General features: G+C 37.5%; 1 protein-coding gene across 3 annotated transcripts in view; it reads right to left on the reverse strand.

The window, feature by feature from the left end:
- CNKSR2 (connector enhancer of kinase suppressor of Ras 2) overlaps positions 1-12,467 on the reverse strand; it is a 202,357-nt gene that overhangs the window by 111,368 nt on the left and 78,522 nt on the right. For all 3 annotated transcript variants that reach the window (XM_053935604.1, XM_053935603.1, XM_053935602.1), the window contains exons 6-7: positions 6,874-6,993; positions 292-351 (exon numbers count right to left, since the gene is read on the reverse strand). In XM_053935604.1, coding sequence (XP_053791579.1) covers positions 292-351; positions 6,874-6,993 — 180 coding nt within the window. The remainder of the gene's footprint in view (positions 1-291; positions 352-6,873; positions 6,994-12,467) is intronic.

Consider the following 12,467-nt stretch of genomic DNA (forward strand, 5'->3'; position numbering starts at 1 on the left):
GAGCAAAGTAACTCCAAGACAGCTGCTTCCTGTCTGGATTAACTAGAGCATTTTAGGTGTCTTGCAAGAGCAAATCAAGACTGATTCTCTTGGTCTTTAAATGGGAACAACTCTTTCAATTCTGAGGTAAACAAGCACAAGCATTCTGCTGTCCAACATGCCATTGGTCCTTAACAGCCAACCAGCACAAGTTTGCAAGCAAAATGTAGTTTATAGCAAAGGGAAAGCATTAACCACAGGTAAGGTCAGAAAGGCTTCCAGGTCTGAACATACAGTATTAACAATACTTACATTTTCTGTTGTTCCAGTAATTACATGAAGACCATCATATGTTGACTTAATGTACATACCCTAAGAAAAAGACATTATGGGAAAGAATTTTTAAAGTGTTTCACAAACCATCACCATCCAAACAAAACTTGCATATCTCTTAAAGAATCACTCTTTTCTTTTTGCTTTCTTTAAGATAGGTGGACTGTAATGCATGCCATGAGGAATTCGTCTCTGCATAACAAAATGCTTTTTTATACACTTCAGGAACAGCCCAAATCATTTTGGCCCTAATTAGCAATAGAAAACTAAAATGTTTATCACAGTTATGTCCATAAATACTCCCCATTTTTTAAATACAGTTCTTCAACTACAAATAGAACAATGCTTTCCAAAAAGCCCCAGAAACACAAATTGCCTTAGTATGATCAATATGTCTATTTCGCTTTGAAAATTACAGAGTTTTAAAAGATCTGGAGTCTTCAGTAGGCAATGCTGCAAACACAACTTTCAAACAGCTAACCAGTGCTTGGAATTGTGCCTGCAAAATGGCTGTAAGACCTTCCCAATAGCCTCACTCATCCCAATGAACACTTCAGCTATAAAACTCAATGATGAAAAATTCAACATCAACTTTGTAACTACCCCACTTCTTAAAAAAAAAAACCATGAAAAAGCAGGGATAGCTTGTGAACAGACAGAAGTTCCTGCATGGGTAGTCCAAGACAGTGTCTCAAATATTCCTTTCCACCAAGTCTCAATTCAAACATTTTAACAACATCCACTATGACACTGAGAGAAGGAAAAAGGAGGGATAATTGGCATATACTGAGCATTCAATAATTTCTGAGGAAACTCCTTTCCCTCAACCACTTTACAGAAAGCAGGTAAACATTGAGCACCCGAGTAAACATACTCTCCATAACCTACTTTTTCTCATTTTAATCAGAGTGCCACAGAGAAGCCTGTCCCTAGCTGAGGAGCCCAGTGCACTCACTGGGGAGTAGGTATGGTAAAGAGGCAAAGAAGACATATTGAGTTGGACTAATCTACACTGGGACCAGAACCGGCAGACATTTTGGTAGCAGATATGAGGACATACACCTAAATTAACGAAGTGGATAATATCCCCAGTAAAACAAGACAGGGACTTTCTGAGTTTCTCTGGATAGGGGCTCAAAAGTGAACTCCTATTTTGTTCTGCACAATTATATAGAGCTAATCTCATCAAACTCAGTTAAAATGTTCAGCTGCCACAGCTAGAAGGTAAAAAAATCCAGAACCTACTAATTAATATATGGTCAGAAACTCCCTGACATCATCCTTCAAGTTCCAGCTCCTCTATGTACCTTCAGCAATTTGTCCATTGATTGGCTCCATCACACAGCTTTTGCTTAACTCAAATACAGAATGGCTTTTTCATACATTTATCCTCACAACACCCCTGTGAGGTAGGGAAACACTAATAATATACACACATCTTAACACTCATATACAGATATCTTACAGGAAGCATAATGAGCCACACAAGAGGCTGAAATATGTTGGTATCTGTTCCTTGGTACACACACCTACCCTCAAACCACCACTAATGGGGACCTCAGTCCCTCTCAGGATCCCCATCTAAGTCACTGGGCCACACACCCTGCAACATGGCAAGAGCTAAACTCACAGTGACCATGGTGACTGGAACTTGGAGTCAGGTCCCCAAGCGGACCAATTTCTGAAGAAAGCCACATCTTTATTTTTATGCACAGCGAGTTACTGCTTTCAACCTTAAACATCAGGGTGAAAGCTGAGGGAAAAGTCTCACACTTAATGGTTACACAGTGTTTAGTTTTGTGCAAAGCATTGCTCCAAAGGTTAGGAAGTTCATCCAAGTGTGCTACCATTCCAGAGGACAATTCACATCCAGTCTAGTTTTTCCAATAAATTTAAAAGACTTTGAAAATGAACAAGAGGAGAAAGAACTTTGACAGAATGTTCTTAAAAGGCTAGGATCAAGATTTTGCACACATTAAGAAAGAGAGGGAAGAAAGAAGCTGAAAAATACCCACCCTAGATTGTATTTATTCCACATGTGCAAAATTAATAAATGTTATATTAGTACCATGTCACATTAATTTTACAAGAGCCAACATAATTCTTGATATAAAGCAGCTTTTAAATGAGGAGAGGTAACATTTTGCAACACAAAAATAAGCCCCTTTCACCCATGTTTCTTCACTCCTTGTTTTAAGTGAACAACATATGGGAAATGGTACAAAGAAGAGAAGAACATTTCTGGCTTACAATTGTTTGATCTGGAATGGAAATAATACCACAGACATTTACAAGTTTTCCTCTCTCTGCCTCCTTGTGGCTGCACAATATCAACAGTACTTTTAGCAATCAAGAATACAGGGGAGATCAGTGTGTGCTCTGTCCATTTGCACTGAAAGAAATCGGTAGATAAAGTGTTAGGTATTCAAAGATAAGTCCCTAAGAATTTACAAGAATCAGTTCCACCAGATAAAAGGAAAGATAATTCAGTTTATATGACTAAAATAACCAACCTAGTAATCAGGAATAAATGTATGCCTAGATTAAAAACTGAATCACTCATGCTTAATTACATGAGAGATTGTCCTGATCAGTTATGGGTAGAGCACTAATTTCAGAACCAATTACAATTTATCTTGGTGATTAAGAGTTAGAAAAGAGATATTTTGTGCTTTTCTTCTTTTTTTCCCCCCCTTTCTTTGTTATTGTTTATATTTTTTCAAGAATGAAAACAGAATGTCATATATTTCTAACATATTTTATGTATATAAATATATAACATATTTCTCAGTATTTTATGCAATACTGGATGGAAAAGGAAAGAAGATATTAATTTCATCACACATGTAACTGAATTTTTGCTTTCACTCCATTTTCATGGAGCCCTCCAAAGCTGCATGTGCCTCTTTAACCCCAAACAGCTCTCAGAATGCTGTTCATAACTCTTTCACAGCTCTTTCAGTATTTCAAACAAAAAAATTCAGGAGACATATCAGCAATAGTAGTACACTGGAATGCTGGAAAGGGAGTAGACAGTACACTTTAATCAGCTGCCACACCCTGCTGTATCAATGATTTGTATTTTTTGAGCAATTTTTTACATGACAAGCTTCTTTTGTGTTTGCTTCAGCAGGCAAAAAGGAACCCCAAACAATCACTCTCGCATTCTGATGAATTTACCTTCGCATTTCTGAACCCTTGAGATCACATCACAGTCACTTACCTGACTGGGATGAAAATGACTATATGAACAGGAAACAACTGAAAGTCAAGATTAATCTTTGCTATAGATCTTTGATATTCTGTTCTATATTAAAAATAAAAATGAAGTAGAAAGTGAGTGTTGCAGAAAAACCAACCACGAAAAACTTGTTTTTCTGCTTTTTGTCTAAATATACTCACTGTTTTCAGTCAAGAAGCAACATTTTAAAGTCTGTTTCATGGTAAAACTTACTACCTAAGCTAGTCAGTTTTGTCTCTTTGTATATCAGTAATGTAAAAACATACCAAATTAAATTCTGCTTACTGATACAGATGAAACAACTTGCAAGTCCTCAAAAAAAAAAAAAAAAAAAAGAAGAAAAGGAAAGGATTACACATGAGAGCATGTTGGTGATTGCAAAGTTGACCACATTAATCCATTTTAAGGCTTTTAAAATAACTTTCTACCATGAACTCTTTTCACCCTTACTGCACAGCCACTGTGCAAGCATCTCTTCCCCCAGCAGCACTCACTGGAGAACATGAATGCAGCCAGTCACAAGAGACAAGGATAGAGGGAAAACAAAGATGGAAAAAAACCCCAAACAACAAAACCAATACCAAATCCCACCCATAACACTGCTTTACCCCATACACAAGAGGTTCTCCACATCACACCTAACAGCATTTTCTGCTTGACATGTTTAGTTGTTTGAAAGGTTATTTAGTCAGAGATGTTAGCTAGTTTTAATGTCTATGAAACATAGCAACACATTTACTTGTTTCTTCTGCATTCAGGTACTAGTCTGAAAATTTACATTTACCTCTCACAAATACTTACGTTTCCACACGAAAAGACCAAACACAGCACATTTGTGCTGACTAAAATATCCTGATCATGCCAATCTTCTTTAAGTTGTAAAAGCTTCAAGCACTCTCTTAAGTCCATCATATATTTACCATGAGTTTAGGGAAAGAGCATTGTTTTCCAACCTTTTAATTTCCTTCTCATGTCCTTTGCTTTTTCTCTCCCAAATTTACTTTAGCTTCTTAGCTATTGAATTTGAGATGGTAGATATTCTGTTTATGAGAGGTGACAAAAAATCTTCCCAGTTAGCAGCCATCCTTGTCTTTTTTCTTCTGTCTGAAGTCCTTCCATTTTTACTCAACATTTTATTTAGTGATTGGTAAAGCCAGAACAGAACTGTCATGTGGGTCAAAAATCTATAGGAAAGTTGACAATAAACCATTTTTCCACCTCCATCATTGCACAAATCCTGGAAGAAGGTCCAGAAATGAATGAGCTTCACATTTATCCCAGCATTTCTGATGTGCAGAGAATATTCACAACTCCAAGCTCCACCATCAGTTCTTAAACTGACACCCTCAGCACTCAGTGGGGCAGGTATTAGTTTAAAAAGCAAACAGAAGCCCAAGAACCCAAAAGCACATAAATCACCAAGAAGCACATGACACAGGTGATCTGTTGGCCAGACTGGCGCGGTTCCAAAGGGAAGGGGACAATTTTCACTCTCCCGGCGCGAATCCACATCCTTGGTGCCTGCTCTGGAGAGCTCACAATCTATAGGAGAGGCACAATGCCGAGGCAACACAATAGTGGCACGCAGGCAAGGATGAGGGGAAAAAAACATGACTCTGTCAAAATGGCATTGTATCCTTCTAAGGCTTGTATACTGCATGGTTGCTATTTTCCTTTTTAAAAAAAATACATATAATTATTTTTTATGACAATGACATCAAGACCCTGCTAAATTGGTTCACAAATACATAAAAAACAAAACCCTGCCTTGAAGAGCTTCCAGTTTAAACAGACAAGACAGACAGAGGGTGTAAAACAGAGGCACAGAGAGGGAAAGAGATTCTCTCATCAGCTACCCAGCAGGAACAGACCCATGAAACACACTCTTATTTACAAAAATACCATTCAACATTTCTCAGTCCCTGGGAGTTCATACCAACCTACATGAAGACTAGAATGAAGAGGAAAAAAAATTAAAAAAAAAAAAAAACAGTCAGAAGACAAAGATAAAAAATTCAAGTTCAGATAAAAACAGACAGCACTCATAAAAAGGTGATCAAGACAAAGAGGAAGAAGATTTTCTCATTACAATAGAAGAAAGGGTTTTAAAAGGTTGACTGCAATGAGGTGATGGAAGAGTTAAAATTACAGGGGAAAGGGAGGGAAAGAAAGGGAGCAGAGAATCCATGAGAAGCTGAAATCCTGAAGGACAAGTTTAAAATGGATTCAGAGATAAAAAAGAAAGCCAGAAGAGGAAGGGAAAACAAACTGCAGACTAAAACAAAGGATGGGGCCATATTTACTCATCCAAGTGTTTGGGGTTTTTCTCATATTTTAATTGCAATTTTCCAAAAGAATGGAAAATTAATTTAGTGTACAATTGCTCTAAATAACTTGGCATACCAACTTTGCCAAGAAAAACAAACCCGTCAAGCCAAAACCCAGCAACAACCAATCACCCACAAACCAAAATATTCTCTAAAACTACAACAACCAGACAGCTTCAAAAACCTGCTGCAGAGAGTATGGCAGTCCTCCTTCAAGACTATTCTAGAATATGGAATGAGAATAAGCTTGGGCAGAAGCTGCAAAAGCTATTTCTCTAGACAAAAAAATTTTAACTGTATTCCAAACACCTTCTTTTCGACCTCCAAAAATTATGGGAACAGATATTATTAATGATGGAAAGTCAGACATCTGGAATTGTTACCAGTGTTGTTTTTTTCCATGCAGCAGGTGTTGGATACTTGAGTAAACAAGAGATCAATGGTCAGCTCTTGAACAACAAACACAGGACGGCTGCATTAAGAGCCTTCACAAGCACCTGATTAAGAATGCAGAATTCTTGCAGTAAAATTTGATGAGTTACTTATCAGCAGTGCTATGAAGCCCTGGAATAACTTATAAAATAGCTTTGTATCCCCGAGATACTATGAAACATTTTCCAGAATCTGACAGGTTTTGTGCATAAGCCCACGCAAACTTCTTGGTTGAGTTGATCTCAGTAATTTAAGTCCCTTCTGACTTCAAGATCCTAGAACAATCTGAACCATATTTCAGAAGCTGGTATAAATGGCAAGAATTTCTTACTCATTTCTCCCTGTTCACTAAACTGTGCATACTTCAGTCAGCTTTACAAAATCCCCTCCTGTTGGCCCAGCTGCATGAGAAACCACACTAGCATGAGGAATCAAACTGTTTTCAAACTTTAAAAACAGAAAAGGCTAAAATGTCCTATTCATTTTCATATATACAACTTATTTTAAAAACATCACTTTCTCATCCTGGATGATGGGTTTGATTAACTGCGTACTTCTTACCAGCCCTTCACTTGGCTTGATGTTTGTAAGCTGGATCACCTCAAGATGGGCAGACTGGGAAACCAGTGGATCAGAAGAGAGCGAGATAATGTGATCACAGACGCCAGAGAGAGTTTTACACTAGGAAAGAAAAAAGAAAACAAAATGTCACAATAAGCACACCGTTGCTAACTATTCGAGTGTCAATATATAGCTGAAATCTCCATGTTTCTCAAGTGCATACAAGGCACAGAGGGAAAGGCCTCAGGCAGCAGTAATAATCTGTGATGACCCTGAACTAACAGCACCAGACCAGGGAAGAACAAGAGGCAAATGCTTTTGTATCTCAGCAGAGGCTAAGAGGGGCTCCCACGCCCTCTCAGGGATAGATGTCCTGCTCAGGGACACGGGGAATGTGTGGTGAGCCCCAACCCCCACCCTATCCACATCTTTTGCAGGCAGTAAGTGTCTCAAAGCCCACTAATTTCCCTTGAATGTGCAGCTGTTCAGCACGGATGAAAATCAGGCTCTTGATGATGACAGGTAACTCCCATTAACTCTGAAGTTGATTCTATACTAATAAAACATGCTAATTGTCTTTGGACTGCATTTCTCATGTTCTACAGCTGCCAAACATGATTTCCTATTGCAGACATGAAGATTACAATAAAGCACCACTTCACAATGGCATAACTCTTAAACCAGTTATTGTTGGCAGCCTCTGTAGCAAGACAGAAAAAAAATTCTAAAAAGGCTGAGACTGTGAAATTGGTACTGTTTTATCTCCTGATCTCTCAGTCCCTGAACAACCTCTTCTCAGAAGCAGGAAAGCTGTGAGGCTTTCCTATCATTCTCTGTAAGAAAGTGATTTTTGAGAGTTTCAGTGTTTTCCAGGAAGTCCCCTTTCAGCAACTTTAAACAATTTCTCTATTCAGATTTCCAATGCATCTTTTATCAGGGATTAGGAGATTCTTCTGGTCCCAAAACTCTGAGCATCTCCAAAAGCAATTAAGAACCAGCTTAACTCCTCTGAAATTCAGAAGAGGAAAGCTAACCAGTCTCCTCAAATGACTGAAACACAACTGCACACAACAGTTGTCCTAATCAATCTTCCAAGATTCCAAAGTATAATTCTTACAGTAAAAATAATCTGCAACAATGCTATGGAAACGTTATGTAAAACTGGATATAACCTCCTGCCAAATCACCGTTATAATTCCAAATTGCAAACTACAAATATCTTATGCAAAAAGGAAAATTTTTAAAAAGTGATCAAAAACAAGCAAACAAAGAAATCCACCAAAAAAAAACAAACCCAAAAAACCAACCAAAAAACAAAAACAAAAAACCCAAAACCAAACAAAACTCCCCCCCCCCCCGCACCAATAAACAAAAACAGAAATAACAAAGAAAAACAAAAAATCCCACAAAAATCAAACAAAAAAATCAAACCCAAAAAACCCCAACCAATGACAGTGACATCTTAATCTTATTACAGACCAGTACATTCTTCTCCCTTTTAAAGTATTTCAGAACAGTTGAAAGATTATGTTTGCATAAAACCTGCTTATTTTATTGAGCAGTTATGTTTCAGGGAGAATAAGCAAATCAGAATCAAATGGAAAATGTAACAAAATTTACAATACCAACATCACCTTCTTCCAGAAAAAATACTACCTTCAAGCATAGCCACATACACCACCCTTCTACTTTTTCATGATGCAGAATCATTACTGAACAAAGGACATCAACAAATATATAAAATGAGATTAAGAGTGGTTTGTGCTTTATCTGAAGTACAAAAAAAGTGAAAAAGGGAAGTTTATTACAATTTGGGCTTTTTAAATGGCTTTTGGACACATGAAAATTGTTTCGAGCAGACATTTTTAAAAGGTAAAATTATATGAAATTACATACTAAAAAAGAAAGCTTAGATTTCTGTTAATTTGTGTTTTTCAATACAGTGTTGGCATGTTATTTCTATTTCCATCTTGGAACTGCACTGACAATTATTGAAAAATTGCTTAAAAAAATTACAGAGCACTCAGCTATTTGTGCAAAGTGAAGAGACCCACATTATAAATTATTCTCTGCAGATGAAAATGGAGTTTTTCATATCTGTTTAGACTTGTATTCATCCATCTGTTCTTCCTATTAATCTCCTCTCAACCCACCAAATGTATGGAGTTCTTAGCAAGTTCAGAAAAACTTCTGTTTATAATGAATTAATTTTTTTCTCCAATATTCAACTGTTGCATTGCAGAGAGATGCCAAAACACACAGAAAAGGAGTGTTCCTACCACCTAAGACAAGGTATGGCATTTCACAGATGTGGCTCCTCATTAAAAAACATGTTCCCAGCTGCCTTGACAGATGATGGGGAAAGGAGAGGAGTTGGGCAAGTCCAGGATGTGGCATGGAGCAGAAGCCTGAGCTGAGATGCATTAAATACCCCCTTGGAGCAGCTGCACCTCTGCCCCCCATGAGAGGGGTACAGACAGTCTAAACAGTAATGCCTATGGTGATCAGCATTCCAGTACAGTTAATTGGTTGCAATCCTAAAACAATGTGTTGTGAATATTCCTCAAGAGGACCTCTGGGAATATTGGGTGCCAAAATCACCAAGTTGCTAGGATAAAAAAATCTGCCATATGCTTCAATGCATTTCTAAAAGAGTATGGTCTTTTGGGTCTCACAGCTTTCTTAGATATTCTCACTGCAGTCCAACATTAATTATGGGGATAATGCAACACATTATCCCTATAAACTATTATACATTTAAATATTTTCCTTAAATATTCCTTTGGTTAAAGAGCTGATCTGTAAGTAGGATCAGGTATCTATTTGGTGTATGTTTAAGACAAATCTTCATTAACTCTGAACTTGTCCAGAGAGAGCCAGGACAGGAAGGAGCACACACTTACACAGCCAATATTCTCTGCCCACTGCAAAGGCAGGGTACCTAGGCCCTCACTGGAAACATGTATAAAGGCTGACACAGGCAAAATTATACATTTTTCCTTGCCTTTACTCTCAGGAATATCTCATTCACAGTTTGTGTTGGTAACATGCTAAGCAGCATGAATCGGCGTACAAACGAAACAGTCTGTTCACCAGGAAGGTGCTTCCTCCCCATTAAGCATCCGTATGGAAAAAGACCTTGGACCTATTCGGTGGATCAGGGCCTTCCAAGGCAAAGATGTTGCCATGTGACAAAGCACTCAAACATTGCACTTCTTCCACTCATTTTGTTCCTAACGATTTCTGAACACATTATTTCTCAGCAGAATTATTCAGGACAATCTGTATCATAGACATGTATTTTAGTTCCACTAAAATCAGATGGTAGTCACCTGTTCTCTCGAATTGTCTCTACCTTTGGAGGCTTTGTAAAACTACACTTCTGATTATGAAAACACTGTCAATGACATCAGGATCCTTTATGCTTTGTAAGTGTTGATCGCCTGCTGCAATGCAGTATTAGTTACAGTAAGACACACAGAAAGCTGAGGATCCAATTGCTCCCACAAAAAACATCAGGCATTAAAAATCCTTAGCCTTTTTCAAGCTGCACTCAGCTCCCAGTGTGCAAGGTATTTGCACACAGGGAAATGATTTGTCCAAGCCAAAAAAAAAAAAAAAAAAAAAAAAAGCCAACAGATAATTACATTTTCTCCTTTTGTCACATGGTCCCTCTTCTCACTATGAGCCTTAAAGCAACGATTTCAGTTCTCTTTTGCAGTAACTCATCACTGCACTTCAGTAATAAATTCTCCTCTCTATTCAAGTGACACACCTATAATTGCAGATTGAAGCTACACCACAGTCTTTATGTGCAAAGCTAAATGATTCAAAGGAGAACAAAAAATATCACCACACAGCACCTCGCTGTTTGGTAGAAATTCAAAGGGAAACATTATTTTTCCCCTCAGCAGGTAACTTCTTTATGCCTCAAAGCATGAAGAATGACAGATAATATTTAGTTTCTACCTGTATTTTTGGACTGTAAGGTACCAATTTCTAACAGCTTTTCCACAACTGATCCTTCTTTCAGCCAGGGGGATGAGGACCTAAAGGTGACTGAATTAGATTTACATCTGCTTCAATTCTCTGTGGCTACTTCAGTTTGTGCTAGGAAAATGTCTGTGTTCTGCATCAGAGTGGGCACAGCCTCAGTGGCCTTTCCTCAACCTGTCCATCCATTGTCTGTTCAACTCAGGCAGCTCTCTAGGGTCACCAAGCATTTCTGGTCAAGCAAAGAGACTTAGGTTTGTTCCTGCCCTTCATTTTACCCAGCCTAGTGGCCAAGTTTAAAATCTATCTTGCCAAGTATTTGCAATACTGAAACATCCTGGCTTAAACATGCTCCCAGGACTGAGGACAAGAAGAGCACCAGCCTCCCTCATCAACACTCACCTATGGCATTAGAGTGAGGAACAGGACACCAGTAAGACATATGGACTTTCAAGACTAACAGTAAGAAAAAAAGTCTGGGTAATGTTAAGCTTCGTCTGTTTAGTTAGTAACAGCTGTCCAAGATGAATGAAGCCAGCCAAACCAAATAATTATTAATTATTATTATTAAATATTAATTAATTTTAGTCCAAAACGATTGTTACATCGTACAGAATACATCAGTAACTCCAGCAGTCTTAAAATCAAGTGGGCCTGAGCATGCACTGGCACAAACATGAAGTTTAAACAATGAACTACACCTGCTTTTGGCTGCAAAAAGAGAAGCTTCTATTAAACTGAAGCTTGTTCAGTTCAATTTACAAGGTATAGACTCTTGAAAAGCAGAAAGTGGTTACATTTTCTTTTTTTTTTTTTAAAGACTATAAAATTATACCTTTGACAATGTATTTTTAGTCCATTATACTTCTATAAGAAATATTCAAATATAGTGGGCAGAAGCAAATTATCATCACTGCGGTTTCAATAAGGCTCTTGGAAAAAGGGAACATTCTGATCCATTGCTTGTTTTCTCTTTTTCAATTTAGTAACTCTTTTTAAACTTACATAGCTCATTTGCTTTTGAAAAAACCTCTGAGTATTAGCTTCCCTCTGTAGATCACTTTCTACAGTTTTCCAACTCAAAAAAATTGCATTTTCTGTTTGCAGGAAATGCAGCCTAATTTTTAAAAAGGGAAACTCCTCAAAAAAACAGTCCTTTTTTCTTATGGAATTAAACAAACAAAGTTAAAAGAAAAATTACTAATTTTTTTCAGTTAAAACTTATTGTTAATCTGACTGAAGCCTGGCTTCTACTTTCTATAATTAGTTCTTCTAGCTTTGCTCTCCTTCTTATACTCTACTGCTTCACATGGATTAATCTGAACTGGGTATTTCCAACAAACACAGCCTTGAACAGCTGGATGGAATCAATGAATTAATCTTCAAGTATTTTAAAACTCCAGTCAGAATTTTGCAAGGATTCACATAATTCCCCAAATAAGCAGATATGAACTGATAGCTTTTTAAGTTGAGCTGTTTTCTAAATACTTTATCATCTCAAGTAAAATCAATATAAAGATTCTTAATATGAATTAGCAAGAGCATAGTGATTTTCAATTCTGAAGCCAGCACTACACCTATGGCTTATCCTTCCCTATTTA

This window comes from Vidua chalybeata, chromosome 2 (genome assembly GCF_026979565.1).
Source record: "Vidua chalybeata isolate OUT-0048 chromosome 2, bVidCha1 merged haplotype, whole genome shotgun sequence".
Classification (NCBI taxonomy): domain Eukaryota; kingdom Metazoa; phylum Chordata; class Aves; order Passeriformes; family Viduidae; genus Vidua; species Vidua chalybeata.